Source organism: Nerophis lumbriciformis, linkage group LG12, assembly GCF_033978685.3.
Source record: "Nerophis lumbriciformis linkage group LG12, RoL_Nlum_v2.1, whole genome shotgun sequence".
In the NCBI taxonomy this organism is placed as follows: Eukaryota; Metazoa; Chordata; class Actinopteri; order Syngnathiformes; family Syngnathidae; genus Nerophis; species Nerophis lumbriciformis.
In genome coordinates, this window is record NC_084559.2 from 5,667,549 (window position 1) to 5,687,500 (window position 19,952).

General features: G+C 40.3%; 2 protein-coding genes across 4 annotated transcripts in view; both read left to right on the forward strand.

Annotated features, from left to right (window-relative positions):
- LOC140676623 (sushi domain-containing protein 1-like) overlaps nucleotides 1-6,001 on the forward strand; it is a 52,793-nt gene extending 46,792 nt beyond the window's left edge. For all 3 annotated transcript variants that reach the window (XM_072914246.1, XM_072914247.1, XM_072914248.1), the window contains 4 exons: nucleotides 909-1,164; nucleotides 1,250-1,289; nucleotides 4,542-4,635; nucleotides 5,908-6,001. In XM_072914246.1, coding sequence (XP_072770347.1) covers nucleotides 909-1,164; nucleotides 1,250-1,289; nucleotides 4,542-4,635; nucleotides 5,908-5,935 — 418 coding nt within the window. In that variant the 3' untranslated portion in view covers nucleotides 5,936-6,001. The remainder of the gene's footprint in view (nucleotides 1-908; nucleotides 1,165-1,249; nucleotides 1,290-4,541; nucleotides 4,636-5,907) is intronic.
- A 1,828-nt stretch (nucleotides 6,002-7,829) lies between these two features.
- Nucleotides 7,830-19,823, forward strand: LOC140679245 (zinc finger and BTB domain-containing protein 26-like). Its single transcript, XM_072914250.1, has 2 exons — nucleotides 7,830-7,917; nucleotides 14,859-19,823. The coding sequence occupies exon 2, from the start codon at nucleotides 14,873-14,875 to the stop codon at nucleotides 16,178-16,180; it is 1,308 nt and encodes a 435-aa protein (XP_072770351.1). The 5' UTR covers nucleotides 7,830-7,917; nucleotides 14,859-14,872; the 3' UTR covers nucleotides 16,181-19,823.
- Nucleotides 19,824-19,952: the final 129 nt, after the last annotated feature.

The following is a 19,952-nucleotide window of genomic DNA, read 5'->3' on the forward strand; positions in this document are numbered from 1 at the left end:
TAATTTGCATTTTTTAAGCAACTAGTTAATGGTGCATATGTTCCCCATAATAAAGTGTTACCATATATATATATATATATATATATATATATATATATATATATATATATATATATATATATATATATATATATATATACATATACATATATACATATATATATATATATATATATATATATATATATATATATATATACATGTATATATATATATATATGTATATATATGTATGTATGTATATATATATATATATATATATATATATATATATATATATATATATATATATATATATATATATATGTGTATATATATATATATGTATATATATGTATATATATATATATATATATGTATGTGTATATATATATATATATATATATATATATATATATATATATATATATATATATATATATATATATATATATATTCCTCGCGCACTAATTGACTGAAAGAACGCCGATGACTTTGCCGATGATGTCATGTTATCGATTGAAAAATGCATTTTTACATAATATGATTTCCCTGAGACACAGAGAGTAACAAGCGGTAAAAAATGAATTAGAAAGGACAGATTAAAAAAAAAAATAGTTTAAAATATATATATAATTATTATTATTTTTTAATTATTTTTTAAACTTGATTAAAAAAAAATTAATTATTATTATTATTTATTTATATTTTTAAAGCTTGGGACTTCCCGTGGGTCAGATTTTGGGGACTATTGCTCTAAATCGTAGCGTGCATGAAGTCAGAACATGTAGCCTATGAACATTATCAGCATGTACACTGATACACTGTCTTATTATTAAATATATGAATTTGTAACCCTCCCCCCCAAAAATGAACATGTAGCTCTGAGATGGATGTTAAGTCTTGTCATTTTCTTTTTTATTTGACAGTTTGTACCAAGTCTTTGTACTTCCCATAGACGGCATGATGACGTTTGACTGCTCCTCTCCTGCGAACGGAGACGCTTTAAGCAAACAGGATTCCTTGACAAGGCACATAGCAGCTCAGATGCACATCAGCCATGTCGGAGCAGATATGAACTTCACTGTTGGAGATGGCCTCTATCGCGGAGGCTTTTTCAATGCTCCTCTAGAGAAAGGCAAAAACTACTATGTGGTCTTGCGTGTTGTTAGCCGGTGGAAAAAGGTAAGGGCAATCACAGTTTGCAAAAATTAACACTTCTTGATTGACGAAGTACATTTTGAACGTTATAATTATTTCTTATACCCAGGATTTAAAAAGCTCCTGTGTCCTTTGGGCCAAAGTGACAGGTAACGACTTGAACAACATGCTGTGTGTCTGTGGTCTTTTAACACCAGGTTTTATCTTATAGATGCAAACGGGATCTGAATTGTAAGATTTGACATAACAATGTTTAAACACAGTGGCACAGTACCTCGGTTTTTAGGTAATCCATTCTAAAATGCCGGCAGTAAGTCGGACACGTTTCCAGTGAGGGTTGGACTCCGCAAAGGCTGCCCTTTGTCACCGATTCTGTTCATAACCTTTATGGACAGAATTTCTAGGCACAGTCAGGGCGTTGAGGGGATCTGGTTTGGTGGCTGCAGGATTAGGTCACTGCTATTTGCAGATGATGTGGTCCTGATGGCTTCCTCCGGCCAAGATCTTCAGCTCTCACTGGATCGGTTCGCAGCCGAGTGTGAAGCGACTGGGATGGGAATCAGCACCTCCAAGTCCGAGTCCATGGTTCTCTCCCGGAAAAGGGTGGAGTGCCATCTCCGGGTTGGGGAGGAGATCTTGCCCCAAGTGGAGGAGTTCAAGTACCTCGGAGTCTTGTTCACGAGTGGGGGAAGAGTGGATCGTGAGATCGACAGGCGGATCGGTGCGGCGTCTTCAGTAATGCGGACGCTGTATCGATCCGTTGTGGTGAAGAAGGAGCTGAGCCGGAAGGCAAAGCTCTCGATTTACCGGTCGATCTACGTTCCCATCCTCACCTATGGTCATGAGCTTTGGGTCATGACCAAAAGGACAAGATCACGGGTACAAGCGGCCGAAATGAGTTTCCTCCGCCGAGTGGCGGGGCTCTCCCTTAGAGATAGGATGAGAAGCTCTGTTCGGGGGGAGCTCAAAGTAAAGCCGCTGCTCCTCCACATCGAGAGGAGCCAGATGAGGTGGTTCGGGCATCTGGTCAGGATGCCACCCGAACGCCTCCCTAGGAAGGTGTTTCGGGCACGTCCGACCGGTAGGAGGCCACGGGGAAGACCCAGGACACGCTGGGAAGACTATCTCTCCCGGCTGGCCTGGGAACGCCTCGGGATCCCCCGGGAGGAGCTGGACGAAGTGGCTGGGGAGAGGGAAGTCTGGGCTTCCCTGCTTAAGCTGCTGCCCCCGCGACCCGACCTCGGATAAGCGGAAGAAGATGGATGGATGGATGGATGGATGGCATTTTAAAATGTTAAACGAAAAAAACTAATCAGCCATTTTTCCCATAAGAAATCATGTAAAGCAAATCAATCAGTTTCCGAAACCCAGAAATATTGCCCTAAAACACATTTAATCAAGACTAATTATACAAAACCCAAAAGCAGTGAAGTTGGCACGTTGTGTAAATAGTAAATAAAAACAGAATACAATGATTTGCAAATTCTTTTCAACTTCTATTCAATTGAATAGACTGCAAAGACAAGATACTTAATGTTCACATTGAGAAACTTCATTTTCTTTTTGCAAATAATCATTAACTTAGAATTTAATGGCAGCAACACATTGCAAAAAAGTTGTCACAGGGGCATTTTTACCACTGTGTTACATGGCCTTTCCTTTTAACAACACTCAGCAAACATTTGGGAACTGAGGAAGTGGAATTATTTCCCATTCTTGCTTGATGTACAGCTTAAGTTGTTCAACAGTCTCCGTTGTGGTATTTTACGCTTCATAATGCGCCACACATTTTCAATGGGAGACAGGTCTGGACTACAGGCAGGCCAGTCTAGCACTCTTTTACTACGAAGCCAGGCTGTTGTAACCCGTGGCTTGGCATTGTCTTGCTGAAATAAGCAGGGGCGTCCATGATAACGTTGCTTGGATGGCAACATATGTTGCTCCAAAACCTGCATGTACCTTTCAGCATTAATGGTGCCTTCACAGATGTGTACGTTACCCATGCCTTGGGCACTAAAACACCCCCATACCATCACAGATGCTGACTTTTGAACTTTACACCTGGAACAATCCGGATGGTTCTTTTCCTCTTTGTTCCGGAGGACACGACGTCCACAGTTTCCAAAAATAATTTGAAATGTCGACTCGTCAGACCACAGAACACTTTTCCACTTTGCATCAGTCCATCTTAGATGAGCTCAGCCCCAGCGAAGCCGGCAGCGTTTCTGGGTGTTGTTGATAAATGGCTTTGGCTTTGCGTAGTAGAGTTTTAACTTGCACTCACAGATGTAGCGACCAACTGTAGTTACTAACAGTGGTTTTCCGAAGTGTTCCTGAGCCCATGTGGTGATATCCTTTACACACTGATGTCGCTTTTTGATGCAGTACCGCCTGAGGGATCCAAGGTCACAGGCTTAGTGCAGTGATTTCTCCAGATTCTCTGAACCTTTTGATGATATTACGAACCGTACATGGTGAAATCCCTAAATTCCTTGCAATAGCTGGTTGAGAAATGTTGTTCTTAAACTGTTGGACAATTTGCTCACGCTTTTGTTGACAAAGTGGTGACCCTCGCCCCATCCTTGTTTGTGAATGACTGAGCATTTCATGGAAGCTGCTTTTATACCCAATCATGGCACCCACCCGTTCCCAATTAGCCTGTTCACCTGTGGGATGTTCCAAATAAGTGTTTGATGAGCATTCCTCAACTTTCCGAGTCTTTTTTGCCACTTGTGCCGGCTTTTTTGAAACATGTTGCTGGCATCAAATTCCAAATGAGCTAATATTTGCAAAAAATGACCGTTTTCCAGTTCGAACGTCAAGTATCTTGCCTTTGCAGTGTATTTGATTGAATATAGGTTGAAAAGGATTTGCAAATCATTGTATTCTGTTTTTATTTACCATTTACACAACGTGCCAACTTCACTGGTTTTGAGTTTTGTAGTTGAAAACAGTGTAAATAAAATGTATAAATAAACATTGAACATCACTTTTACCTTGATGGAAGACTCTTGTTTGGAAAAAAAAATGTAGAGCGTACTTTGCTATGAGCTCTTTCTTGAATGTAAAAGTGCTTCTCACCTTCTTTATCAAAGGAAAGCACGCGCTGCTTTCTTTTGTCATGCTCTGCAGGGACGTTTTCCATTAGTTCCTGTGCTCTTATTTTGTTACGTCTGTTTCCTATTTCGTGTTGAAAGCAATCCCTTTACATTTTTTTTCCTTTTGCATTAGTACAGTCCAATGCACACAATACTACACTCTCACTATTCCATGCACCAACATGCTCCAAGCTTTCTTTTTTCTGAAATATGTTTTTCAAACAAGGAACGTTGTATGAATGTAGAAAATACACTGTACAGTACCACCATGTGTTGCAATGAAAATGTTGTATTTTCTTCCAGGTACATCCTACGTTGTGAAGGTTTCATCGCTGTGTGCCGCGGCCACAGTCGGACTAATAGCCTTAGCTGCTTCGCTTGGACATGCTTATACCTGGTAAGAATGATTATTACCCAATAAGAAATTTTATTTATTTTTAAATACATAGTGGGGTATGACTTTTTGTTAGAGATGTCCGATAATGGCTTTTTTGACGATTTTCCGATATTGTCCATTTCTTAATTACCGATTCCGATATCAACCGATACCGATATATACAGTCGTGGAATTAATCCAATCCAATCCACTTTATTTATATAGCACATTTAAACAACAAAAATGTTTCCAAAGTGCAGCACATCAATATTAAAAACAATATTAAAAACAATGTTAAAAACAATATTAAAAACAATATTCAAATATTATCCTTAGCTCCACCAATGACTGAATAAAAACAAAAAATAAATACATATAAAAACAATTTAAAAATAAATATGATTAAAAACTATTTTAAAGGGTAAAACCAATTAAAACAGTAAATAAAAATACAAATGTATTTTAAAAAAACACATTATTGTGCCTAATTTTGTTGTGATGCCCCGCTGGATGCATTAAACAATGTAACAAGGTTTTCCAAAATAAATCAACTGAAGTTATGGAAAAAAATGCCAAAATGGCACTGCCATATTTATTATTGAAGTCATAAAGTGCATTATTTTTTTTAACATGCCTCAAAACAGCAGCATGGAATTTGGGACATGCTCTCCCTGAGAGAGCATGAGGAGGTTGAGCTGGGCGGGTTGTTTTGGGGTAGGGGGTAGCGGGGGATGTATGTTGTAGCATCCCGGAGGAGTTAGTGCTGCAAGGGGTTATGGGTATTTGTTCTGTTGTGTTTATGTTGTGTTACAGTGCGGATGTTCTCCCGAAATGTGTTTTGTCATTCTTGTTTGGTGTGGGTTCACAGTGTGGCGCATATTTGTAACAGTGTTAAAGTTGTTTATACGGCCACCCTCGGTGTGACCTGTCTGGCTGTTGACCAAGTATGCTTGGCATTCACTTGTGTGTGTGAAAAGCTGTAGATATTATGTGATTGGACCGGCACGCAAAGGCAGTGCCTTTAAGGTTTATTGGCGCTCTGTACTTCTCCCTACGTCCGTGTACACAGCGGCGTAACAAAAAGTCATAAATTTGACTTTTTGAAACTGATACCGATAATTTCCGATATTACATTTTAAATCATTTATCGGCAGTCCGATATTATCGGACATCTCTACATTTTGTCTTTATTGTTAGCTTTATTATCAATAAGTAATAGTTGCTATACATTCACTTGTCTGTAAATAAACAGCCAAAGATGCACTTTAGTGAACTGTCTTAATTGTCTTGCAGGTTTTTCAGGAAAAAAATAAGAACATGACTGCTTATATTGCTTTTTTTGTACTTTTTTATTTTTATTTTTTGGAATAAAATCTGTTTTTGCATACTTTGGGATTATTGTTGAATTATTACATAAAGACAGTATTCATTTTGAACTATTATGTTGTTTCTCATTGGCCCTGCGATGAGATGGCGACTTGTCCAGGGTGTACAACGCCTTCCGCCCGAATGCAGCTGAGATAGGCTCCAGCGACCCCCTTTGTGCTAAGGGTGGTCAATACTATTGTGCTGAAAACAAAGTTGTATTAAATTGTTATATGTATCCAGTGATTATACTATAAAGTTATTTTCCATTTAACTTCACCCGTTTTAGATTATTTTTATTTAAAATCGCTGAATTTTCACATTTGCCATTCAAATACTGAGAAGAGATGGTGCGGTGAACAGCAGCGCCAGTTGAGGCACGTCACTGCGTTGTGCCTCACCATGGATTGCGGACTCTGCTAACTGCTGGCCTGCTGTGCAGTGAGACCGTATTGCTATATGAACTATATTATACATTTCCATAGTTTAGTTAGCTGAGGTATATAATGTACAGTGTATTTTGTCAACAACTGTATGTGTGTAAAGTATTTCTTGTGCTGAGCGATCATAAAACGGCTGCAAAAGACGCACTGGCTGAGGCTCGCAGTAATCCCGCTTCCTGCACCCCTGCCGTAGAATGCACCCCCTGACGGGAGTGTTATATCAACTAAAGCCCACACATAAACTTTCCACGTGCAAGATTGAATCTATTTAAAAAAGTTATTTCATAAGAAGCCAAAAAGTGCAAAAACAATAATGTTCGTGTTGGAGGAGTTGTGAATGACTGCAGGGCCACAACACCTGCAGTCTGCAGGTGTACCTAATTCACAACTCCACCAACACGAACGTTATTGTTTTTGCACTTTTTGGCTTCTTATTAAATAACTTTTGTAACCTATTTTTATGGGCTTTCCTCTTTGTGATGTTAAGTTCCTGTTATGCGCTGTTATACAGTATATGCCTTGAGCTCTTATTTTGAAGGCGCTAAGAGCGGAAGTGATGACACGTTGGAGTGGAGCGGAGGTTTTTGAAAGAAGGTAAATAAAGTGGTCTTCGTGTAAACTGGAGCCTCCGTGTTTGTTATTTTGTAGTTTCATACAGTATAGACGACATTTATAAACCCTCGGTTACACTTTTTTAAATAGATTCAATCTTGCACGTGGAAAGTTTAAGTGAGGGCTTTAGTTGATATAACACTCTCGTCAGGGGGTGCATTAATCCAGCACAACAGCGGCGCATGGACTTTATTTATAAGTAAAAGTAAGACCATAATAACGTTTTTTTTAATTAAATGTGCTTTTTTGTGTGCTACAGTTTGTATGTGTAAAGTTAAAGTTAAGTTAAAGTACCAATGATTGTCACACACACACTAGTTGTAATGAAATTTGTCCTCTGCATTTGACCCATCCCCTTGATCACCCCCTGGGAGGTGAGGGGAGCAGTGGGCAGCAGCGGCGCCGCGCCCGGGAATAATTTTTGGTGATTTAACCCCCAATTCCAACCCTTGATGCTGAGTGCCAAGCAGGGAAGAATGCTGGTATGAGCTTTTAAACATAACCCGTTAACTGCTGCCAATCAAATGGTGAATAAGATACTCTTTAGGGTTCATATGTTTGTAAATCTGACTGTGATGAAGTCAATATATATATATATGTGTGTGTGTGTGTTTTTTTTAATGTATTCATCAAAACGTTGTCTATAATGCGTGATAATATTGGAAGACTGTGTTAAGAGTCCACTGCACTGCACTCAGATGCGGTGGGAGGCAGTGTGCTTACGTGACGTCACCAGAAGACGTCTGTCGCTGCAAGGACTGGCAGAGAGAGAGAGAGAGAGAGGACAGACAGGCAGAGAGAGCGAGAGAGAGGGTGGAGGACAGACAGGCCAGTAAAAGATTTCTTACACCGTTTTGTTGACGAGGCGACCAGCAAAACATCAGTGAGTGTTTCTTCCTCAACCATTAACACTACGCAATGGCAGCTAATCGTCCGCCACACATACTTCTGCTATCTGTGTCTGTGCTAAAGCTAAGACTCACAAGGCGGTCTTCACTGTTAGCAACTAGCATCCACTATTTGTTTATTGTGGACAGTCTTCACTGTTAGCAACTAGCATCCACTATTTGTTAATTGTGGACAGTCTTCACTGTTAGCAACTAGCATCCACTATTTGTTAATTGTGGACAGTCTTCACTGTTAGCAACTAGCATCCACTATTTGTTTATTGTGGACAGTCTTCACTGTTAGCAACTAGCATCCACAATGTGTTTATTGTGGACAGTCTTCACTGTTAGCACCTAGCATCCACTATTTGTTTATTGTGAACAGTCTTCACTGTTAGCAACTGGCATCCACTATTTGTTTATTGTGGACAGTCTTCACTGTTAGCACCTAGCATCCACTATTTGTTTATTGTGGACAGTCTTCACTGTTAGCAACTGGCATCCACTATTTGTTTATTGTGGACAGTCTTCACTGTTAGCAACTAGCATCCACTATGTGTTTATTGGGGACAGTCTTCACTGTTAGCAACTAGCATCCACTATTTGTTTATTGTGGACAGTCTTCACTGTTAGCACCTAGCATCCACTATTTGTTTATTGTGGACAGTCTTCACTGTTAGCAACTAGCATCCACTATTTGTTTATTGTGGATAGTCTTCACTGTTAGCAACTAGCATCCACTATTTGTTTATTGTGGACCGTCTTCACTGTTAGCAACTAGCATCCACTAAGTGTTTATTGTGGACAGTCGTCACTGTTAGCAACTAGCATCCACTATTTGTTTATTGTGGACAGTCTTCACTGTTAGCGACTAGCATCCACTATTTGTTTATTGTAGACAGTCTTCACTGTTAGCGACTAGCATCCACTATTTGTTTATTGTGGACAGTCTTCACTGTTAGCAACTAGCATCTACAATGTGTTTATTGTGGACAGTCTTCACTGTTAGCAACTAGCATCCACTATTTGTTTATTGTGGACAGTCTTCACTGTTAGCGACTAGCATCCACTATTTGTTTATTGTGGACAGTCTTCACTGTTAGCAACTAGCATCCACTATTTGTTTATTGTGGACAGTCTTCACTGTTAGCACCTAGCATCCACTATTTGTTTATTGTGGACAGTCTTCACTGTTAGCAACTAGCATCCACTATTTGTTTATTGTGGACAGTCTTCACTGTTTGCAACTAGCATCCACTATGTGTTTATTGTGGACGGTCTTCACTGTTAGCATCTAGCATCCACTATGTGTTTATTGTGGACAGTCTTCACTGTTAGCAACTAGCATCCACTATTTGTTTATTGTGGACAGTCTTCACTGTTAGCAACTAGCATCCACTATTTGTTTATTGGGGACAGTCTTCACTGTTAGCAACTAGCATCCACTATTTGTTTATTGGGGACAATCACGTTGTTGTCCTGCTTAACGTCGCAAAATTTAGTCGAAATTAATGTGAAAATCGCGTCGTTTTCCAGTAACCATGAACATTAATTATGTAGTCGATGTCATTAATGCTATACGACGCAATTCATGCACGTCTACACTTAAACTTTGATATTGCGATGTCACTAACATGACATGTTTATCAGTGTGTTTTTGACGCCTACATGGTGTTGTCCCGATACCAATATTTTGGTACCCGTAATTAAATTATCTTGATACTTTTTGGTACTTTTCGATACTTTTCTAAATAAAGGGGATCACAAAAAATGCCATTATTGGCTTTATTTGAACAAAAAAATCTTAGGGTACATTATGCATATGTTTATTATTGCAATTTAGTCCTTAAATAAAATAGTGAACATACTAGACAACTTGTCTTTTAGTAGTAAGTAAACAAACAAAGGCTCCTGGTTAGTCTGCTGACATATGCAGTAACATATTGTGTCATTTAATCATTCTATTATTTTGTCAACATTATTAAGGACAAACTGTAAACTTTAATTATTCATCTACCTGTTCTGTTTCAACATGTTCTATCTACATTTCTGTTAAAATGTAATAATCACGTATTCTTCTGTTGTTTGATACTTTACATTAGTTTTGGATGATACCACAAATTTGGGTATCAATCTGATACCGTTCGCCTCTTTGTTAGGAGGTAAAATGACAAATACTCAAATACCGTATTTTCCAGACTATAAGGCACACTTAAAATCCTTTTTTTCCCCTCAAAACTTGACAGTGCGCCTTATAACCCGGTGCGCCCTAATGTACGGAATAATTCTGGTTTTGCTTACCGACCTCGAAGCAATTTTATTTGGTACACGGTGTAATGATAAGTGTGACCAGTAGATGGCAGTCAAACATAAGAGATACGTGTAGACTGCACTATGATGGCAATATGATTTAAGTAAACAACACCAACATTTTATATGTTGCATTGAAAATATAGAACATAACACATGGCGCTCAAAAATCTATCAAAATGTTTTAGTACGACTTTAGTAAGCTATTAAGCCACACCGCTTGATGGATTGTACCGTGCTTCAACATAGGAGTATTATTATGGTGTGTGTATAAGGTAAGACATATTATCTGACTTTTTGTTTCGCAATATTATGCAAAAGCAACTTTTCTTACCTTCTGGTATCTGCATAAATCCTGAAAAATTGCGCGCGTCTGCCTTTGTAGTCCGTGACGACACCGTAATCGATAAGCTTCTTCTTTTTCTCTATCTTCTTGTTATGGGACCTTCATCCTCCGCTGTTGCCATTTGTAATATAAAGTAGTGTAGAGTTCTTACTTACATCTGTCAGTAAACTCGCCATGAAAGCATTAAAACATACCGGTGTAGTGAGTTTACATTATTCACCCGGAACTCTCTAATTTAGTTATTAGAGAGTTCCAGTCGGACGGTTTTTCACGGGACACATTTCCGGTGTTGTTGTTTCCGGATGAGCAGATGCTGCTCCGTTATTGATGGAAGTAAAGTCTCAATGTCATTAAAACAGTTAGCTCCATCTTTTGACACTTCTTCCACTCCCGTCCTTGCATGCTACACCGCTACAACAAAGATGACGGGGAGAAGACGCTGTCGAAGGTGAGCCACGTAAATAAGACCGCCCACAAAAGTTCGCATCCTGAAGCGACTGTCAGAAAGCGGCTTGAAGATGATCTGTAAAACATCATCTATGCAACATTTTGACCAAAGAACCACCATTAGATGTTATGAAGACCACAAGGAAGTCTTTTACATTTAGAAAAAAATAAATAAATAATATGACTCCTGTTAAGATCCGCTGCCCGGATTATAGTCCGTTTAAAGGGGAACATTATCACAATTTCAGAATGATTAAAACCATTAAAAATCAGTTCCAAGTGGCTTATTATATTTTTCGAAGTTTTTTTCAAAATTTTACCCATCACGTAATATTCAAAAAAAAAACTTCAAAGTGCCTGATTTTAACCATCGTTATAAACACCCGTCCATTTTCCTGTGACGTCACATAGTGAAGCCAACACAAACAAACATGGCAGAAAGAACAGCAAGGTATAGCGACATTAGCTCGGATTCAGACTCGCATTTCAGCGGCTTAAGCGATTCAACAGATTACGCATGTATTGAAACGGATGGTTGTAGTGTGGAGGCAGGTAGCGAAAACGAAATTGAAGAAGAAACTGAAGCTATTGAGCCATATCGGTTTGAACCGTATGCAAGCGAAACCGACGAAAACGACACGACAGCCAGCGACACGGGAGAAAGCGAGGACGAATTCGGCGATCGCCTTCTAACCAACGATTGGTATGTGTTTGTTTGGCATTAAAGGAAACTAACAACTATGAACTAGGTTTACAGCATATGAAATACATTTGGCAACAACATGCACTTTGAGAGTGCAGACAGCCCAATTTTCATCAATTAATATATTCTGGAGACATACCCTCATCCGCGCTCTTTTCCTGAAAGCTGATCTGTCCAGTTTTGGAGTTGATGTCAGCAGGCCAGGGAAGTTAGGGTCGATAGGGGGTTTAGCTCGCTCGTCTGCGGGAACAAACTGCCGCCATTGCTTGCCGTGCTACCGAGGACCTTTGTCCCTGAATTGCTCACACACTCCGGCAGATTCAATGGGGGTCTGGCGGCAGATTTCTTTGACTATATCGTTGGAAATGCATCTGCTTTGAGTGTCGCAGGATATCCACACATTCTTGCCATCTCTGTCGTAGCATAGCTTTCGTCGGTAAAGTGTGCGGAACAAACGTCCAATTTCTTGCCACTTTCGCATCTTTGGGCCACTGGTGCAACTTGAATCCGTCCCTGTTCGTGTTGTTACACCCTCCGACAACACACCGACGAGGCATGATGTCTCCAAGGTACGGAAAACAGTCGAAAAAACGGAAAATAACAGAGTTGATTTGACTCGGTGTTTGAGAAAATGGCGGTTTGCTTCCCGATGTGACGCCACGTTGTGACGTCATCGCTCAGAGAGCGAATATTAGAAAGGCGTTTAATTCGCCAAAATTCACCCATTTAGAGTTCGGAAATCGGTTAAAAAAATATATGGTCTTTTTTCTGCAACATCAAGGTATATATTGACGCTTACATAGGTCTGGTGATAATGTTCCCCTTTAAGTTTTTCGAGTCACTTGTGTTTTCTGTTAGTTTTGGACTCCTTTAGTTCCTGTTTGTGCACCTCTAAATTGGTTACCATAGCTACTTATTATTTTCACCTGCCTCTAGTGGTAGGGACGCACACCTGTTTGTAATCAGAGACAGTATTTAAGCCTGCTTTTGCCAGTCAGTCGGTCTGGCTTCTTTGTTTGCTTTACGCAACTGCTACGTTCAATGTTTTCTAGTTCCCTGTGCGTGTCTTACGCTAATTCCAGTCTTAGTGTTTTCCTTGTGAGCTATTCCGCTAGCTTTCCTTGTGTTAGGCACGCTCCGTTTGGTTTGTTCCTGTCTTCGTTTTATGATTTATGAGGATAAATCATGTTCCTACCTGCAAGTCCTGTCCGGAGTCGTCCGTTTGCATCCCGGGAGAACGAACCTCGCAGCACCATGCGACCCCGTCGTAAAAACTCCTTTAATGCGTCCTATAATCCGGTGTGCCTTACATATAGGGATGTCCCGATCCAGGTTTTTGCACTTCCGATCCGATACCGATATTGTTTTTGCATTTCCGATCCGATACCGATACTGGCCTATCCAAGCATGTATTAAAGTTTAAAGTTATTTAGCCTACTTAGTTGTCAGAATCATGTTGAAAAGGGTTTTAGTACTCTTGATAACAACTAGCCAGCTGAATTAGGGGAGTTTGAATAATACACAATGGTTGGTAACAAGAAACTGACCTGTTTATTCAAGGATAAACACAAAATAGACAAAATTATACATGACAAACAGAAATGGCATCATTGAAACTAGGGCTGGGCGATATGGCCTTTTTTTAATATTGCGATATTTTAAGGCCATATTGCGATACACAATATATATCTCGATATTTTGCCTTAGCCTTGAATGAACACTTGATGCATATAATCACAGCTGTATGATGATTCTATGTGTTTTGATTGATTGATTGAGACTTTTATTAGTAGGTTGCACAGTGAAGTACATATTCCGTACAATTGACCACTAAATGTTAACACCCGAATAAGTTTTTCAACTTGTTTAAGTCGGGGTCCACTTAAATTGATTCATGCTACAGATATATACTATCAGATATATACTATCATCATAATACAGTCATCACACAAGATAATCACATTGAATTATTTACATTATTTATAATTCAGGGTGTGGAGGGGGGCGCCGGATGTAAGTGTCAAAAAGACAGCCAAAAGAGTTTGATATGAGAATAAATCTAAAGTTAAAATATAGGGTAGAAATGCACCCATTTGCAGGAAATGTAGTCTTGATTTTCAAAATTTTCTTTCAAGGCTTGCATGTCTTCATTAAAACATTCTTCTTCATACTGCATTAATATATGCTACTTTTAAACTTTCATGCAGAGAAGGAAATCACAACTAAAAAAATCACAAATTTTTTCATACGGTGTTGATGTGGAAATTTTTGCCTCTGCATTTTGATGGTGTGGACGTGTGGCACCGAATGGAGATAAGCGTCTCGACAGACGTCACAATATTTGAACAATGATGACGAAAACTGTTTTCTCTGTCGTGTCCGTGTGTCGAAAATTGTTATGCGCTTATTTTTTTATTTGATTTTGTGCGTGGCATAGATTTGCTATGCGCAGAGGACGCTTAAACAGTGCGCAATTGCACAGGCGAGCACCTTAGAGGGAGCGTTGCTCGCACGGCTGCGCTAGCATCACAGCTAACGTTAGCCATGCTGCTACCTCTCTGCTCGGGGAGGACGTATACGTATGTGACGTATGACGTGACAGTATGTGACGTGTGTAAGAAGGTGCACTTGCTGTCTGTGAGAGGGAGACACAGGAAAGAGTGAGAAGAGCCTGTCGTGTAATGCCAGCAGCTAAAAGCAACTGCGTGAGAATTCACAGACCTGTGGATGTGTTGAAGGTGTGCTGGAAAATGCGGAATGGAAATTACGGAGCAGCAGAAAAGTGGAATGTATTATTTAAATCGGTGCGTTGGAAAACACGGACCGGAGTTTTTTTTAAACTGGATCTGGATCGGCATTTTCCCATGCCTTGCCGATACGCAATTTTTGGCAAATATCGGCAGCCGATCCAATCCAAATATCGGATCGGGACATCCCTACTTACATATGAAAAAAGATCATAAACAGACCATTCATCGGCAGTGCGCCTTATAATCCGGTAAATATGGTACTTATTTCCACCGCCGTATGTATATGTATGTGTATATTTTCACACAAACTCCAGAATAAAGATAACAAAGCAGAAAATGCCTGAGAAGATATGACAGAGTTCACACTTATGTCTTCAACAGGTGCATAGTTCACCATGGCCCAGAACCAGGTGATCCTGCAGTTCCACTTTGCCACATATGGTGACTCCATGCTGCAGAAAATGAACCTCCTTCGGCACCAGCGACGCTTCTGTGACGTCACTGTACGTATCAACCAGCTTAAAGTCCCCGGTCATAAGGTTGTGTTTGCTGCTGGCTCATCTTTCCTCCGAGACCAGTTCATCCTTCAGCAGGACTCCAATGAAGTGCAGATCTCCATAAACCAGGAGGCAAAGGTTGGCCAGCAGCTGCTACTGTCCTGCTACACGGGCCAACTAGAGTTTCCTGAATTGGAGCTGGTCAACTACCTGACGGTGGCCAGCTTCCTCCAAATGGGCCACATTGTGGAGCAGTGTACTCAAGCTTTGAACAAGTTCATCAAGCCACAACCTCCACACAAGATGGAGGTCGACACCGAGCTGAAAAGAGTGGTCAAAGAGGACGGATCGTGCTCCCAGGCTTTGAGAGAACAGGAGCACTTGCGGGAAGTGGAGAGGGTGGAGCATGAGGACGACGTTAGTACTGATGACGACGACGATGTCATTATACAGCCTAAGTCTCCTCCTCACACGTACAATATACATCCTGTGCAAGAAGTGGAGGAGAGTGACATCAGCATAGTGAAGGTGGAGTCTGTGGAGTCTACCTTCCCGACAAGTGCTCCAGCTGCCCTGCACTCGCCCGAGCCCCAACACTCGCTCATCAATTCGACTGTTGACAGTCGTGGGAGTGAAATGACGGCGCCCCCAAGCATGCCGGGCTACCCCTTCCGTCCTCCTTCTCCGTTCAACCCTGCCGAAAAACAGAAGAGCTACGACAAACCCCTCCAGTGGTACCACCAGTGTCCCAAGTGTAGCCGCGTCTTCCGCCAGCTGGAGAAGTACGCCAACCACCTTAAGATGCACAAGCTCTTCATGTGCTTGTTGTGCGGAAAGACCTTCACGCAGAAGGGTAACCTGCACCGGCACATGCGGGTCCACGCGGGCATCAAACCCTTCCAGTGTAAGATCTGCGGGAAGACCTTCACCCAGAAGTGTTCTCTGCTGGATCACCTGAACTTGCACAGCGGGGACAAGCCTCACCGCTGTAACTACTGCGACATGATGTTCGCTCACAAGCCCGTTCTCCGCAAGCACCTCAAGCAAATCCACGGCAAGAACAGCTTTGACAACGCAAACGAAGGCAACTCGCACGACTGTGGGCCTGAAGAGAATGACACCAGTGGGCCGTTTATCAGTCAGTCTAACAATTATGAGACAGACTTAAGATACGATTTGAGACATTGTCTGGATGAGACTGTATAAAAAAAAAAGAGAAACTAAGTGTCACAATGATGAGCAGAGACCGCCACCTTAGAATACACTATTTTAAAAGACGGGGGTCTGTTAATGGAGAAGAATGTTCAGTTAGTGAGGTAGATCTATTTCTACTCTTAAGCATTGACCGTGATCTTGGCATACCTTGTCACCCCTCCAGTTTTTTCCAAAGGTAACTGATAAATTTCCCAGCAGCCTTGCGTCTTAACAGTTTCCTGTATTTTAACTTTGCTGGAGCAGCACAACGAGGGCATTAGAGACAACACAAAAACAAATTCTTCAAAATAAAAGCAAACCAATAAAATAACGTACTTGCACCACAGTAAGCAGTAAGTAGATCAGAATGTCCCTTATTTTGCAGAAATGTTCCCTTATTTTCACATGCTGGTGTTGTCAAGAATGAATTTTGCACAGATATTTTACTATTGGAGACAAACGCGTTTCAACTTTTTGTGATTACTGTAGGTGCAGGAATACCACTTGAACAAAAACTTTAGATTTAACACTGAAGGCCTGATCTACTAAGATTCCAAAGACCACGCACTAAACAGCGTGTGCTAACTATAAAATTGTGTGCACCAGAGTTGTAATCATAACTGCGTTCAAACTTCTGGTGGTTAATATTACCATTTCAACATAAAATTATCGGAAAAACTGTAATTGATGACTGCACTTTAAAATATTACGGACTGACTGGCGCCAGCTTGCCATCTTAAATGCTGAGACTTTATTGTATTTCCCCATTAAGAAACGATATACCCCAATCTTGACCCTGCGATGAGTTGGCGACTTGTCCAGGGTGTAACCCGCCTTCCGCCTGATTGTAGCTGAGATAGGCTCCAGCACCCCCCGCGACCCCGAAGGGACTAAGCGGTAGAAAATGGATGGATGGATGGATACCCCAATCTAAACTTGTATAAAAACATTGCTGACTGAGCAACTAAGCTATTCAATTGTGCACATTGAACCTACAGGCTGTGCTCTGGTAGAGGGATCGTTCTATACTCCGAGGATTACGAGACAAAGTGTGTTTACAGTGCGTTCAAAGACCGCTGAACAGAGTAGGACACCACAACACCCACCAGAAATATTAAATAATTATAGCAACGGATTGTATTTGTTACGCACTTTTCATTTAAATAAATCTTAAAGTGCTACAGTACAGGTAAAACAATAAAAGCTTAGCCATTTAAACATAAAATACTAAGATTAAAACATATGTGTATAAGTACTTTTTGAGCTCATTCAGCAATACCCAATAATAATAACTGTGATCATTTTGGTCACGATAACCGTGATAATAGATTTTAATATCATTACATCCTTAGTTTGTACTATAATTGGGCGTGTTACGTGTGATCTACTAAGACTGGGTGCACAATTGATAAGTGTCAAGTTCAAACACTGATGACATCTATTAAACGAGACAAGAAGCAAAGAAATAAACAGAGACAGAATTCAATTTGGCTCAATTGAGGAGAAACGTGTCGACCTGGAACCTCTTACAGGGTCACCCACGCTCTGGCGAAAGATTGTACGCCACCTCTTTTTATTTGGATTTTCCCTGTTTACATAACAACAGCTGTTTCTAAAGGAATGGGGAGTATGTAAACGGTCGTTGTTTTCGGTCACATTCACACAAAAGAAAAAGATGCCTCGGGCTTGGGCTGGTCCTGGCTTCAGCCTGGGCAGGTCTTCGATGACAATAGATAAACCCCTCCCGTCTCCTCCCATCGTACACAGTGGAATTTTCCAAGCCTTTGCTTGGTGCAACAAAGACAGCCTGTTGTCTGTTCATTGGGAACTCAGAACGGAAAGTTTTTTGATAATTTATGTACAATTTTTCTGACAATAAGTGCAAAAATGGTGCAGAAAGCCTTATTTAAATGAGGATTTTGTGTGTACTGTTTGGCATTCACCATGTTGACACTCGTTTACTGCACATTCATATGATCATTCTCCTACTGTTTTTAAAACACGCAGTAGAAAAATGTAATATGTGCCACTTTTTCTGGGCATTTTAAAAGCAGTCCCATAGCGCAACTACAACAGGACCCATTTTTTTAGTCTGCTGAAGGTGCACCTTGGGAGATGCTGGCACTAAACTGCGAGTGTGGAATGTTTCAGATGCAAGAAAATGCAAATTGCAGGAAGGTTGTTTTTTCTTTCATATGTATGAAAAAGCGCATGAATTGGATGTTTTAATCAGCCCCTTATGTCACCCAGCAGCTATAAAATTATGAAATGATATTGCTGAATAGACAATATGTCTAATATTTTTATTTTTGACAGGCCATATATGTTGACAAGCATATGTGTGACAGAGCTGCTGTGTGTTCGCCTCCTTTCTCACAGCTGTTTCTGCGCAGCTGCCAGTTTGCTCGCACATTTCAGACGTTTTGATTGATTGATTGAGACTTTTATTAGTAGATTGCACAGTACAGTACATATTCCGTACAATTTACCACTAAATGGTTACACCCGAGTACGTTTTTCAACTTGTTTAAGTCGGGGTCCACGTTAATCAATTCATGGTATAAATATATACTATCAGCATAATACAGTCATCACACTAGTTAATCATCAGAGTATATACATTGAATTATTTACATTATTTACAATCCGGGGGTTGGGGTGGGGGGTTAGGTTTGGTTGATATCAGCACTTCAGTCATCATCAATTATATCATCTGAGAAATGGTATAATTGTGCTGAATAAAGACGTAAAAAAGCTCCCGCAGAACAGTTTAGGTCTTTGATAAATCACATTTAAATAATTACATTTGCGTTTTCTCCTCCAGTATTGTGGCCGTTCTGATAACAAGCATGTATTCTGCATATTCATGAAGACAGACAACATTTGCGTGTCTTATTTTGCTCACTTAAGAGCCTCTTCGCACAAGCTTGTCAGTCAGCTTTGCGTGCACTATCAAGTTTGCACGTGCTGGAATACACGCAAACCGTTAGTAGATCAGGCCCTAAATATTCGTCTCTTGTCAATTAAACAAATGTTATTGCACAGTAGAAGATACGGTACACCTAATTAGGCTGTTAGCTATTGCACAGTTGTACTCTTCTCAATGTGCAGGCTATTATTACTCACTTGGTCTACCTATTTTGTGCTTTCCAAACTTGAGAATGATTAGTATGAATACATATTTGACGTTTGGTTTACTTCCTCCTTATGACTCTATTTTAGGTTACTAAGGTGATGTGGCAAGTTAAGGAAATTAACTAATTTTAGGTGGCACGCTGTTTTTTATGTAGAACTGAACTGGCTACAAAGTAAACAAAAACAGAATGCTGGACGACAGCAAAGACTTACAGCGTGTGGAGCAGAGACGGCGTCCACAAAGTACATCCGTTCAATGTACACACAAAAAAAGATAGCAACAACTGATCCTGATTGCTAAAACAAAGCAGGTGCGGGGAATAGCGCTCAAAGGAAGACATGAAACCGCAACAGGAAAATACCAACCAAACAGGAAAAGCCACCGAAAAAGGAGCGCAAGATAAGAACGAAACCTATTTTGTGCTTTCCAAACTTGAGAATGATTTGTATGAATACATATTTGACGTTTGGTGTATTTTCTCCTTATGACTCTATTTTAGGTTACTAAGGCGATGTGGAAAATTAAGGAATTTAACAAATTTGAGGTGGCATGCTGGGTTTTTTTTAAGAGTATGGGATGTAAAATGTAATCCCCAAAATAAAATATTGTCATTTTTTTATTGGAACAAGTAGCTCTAATGGAGCGTCA

Excerpts from the sequence above, each read along its gene's own strand:
- LOC140679245 (XM_072914250.1), top strand. The coding sequence starts at position 14,873 with ATGGCCCAGAACCAGGTGATCCTGCAGTTCCACTTTGCCACATATGGT.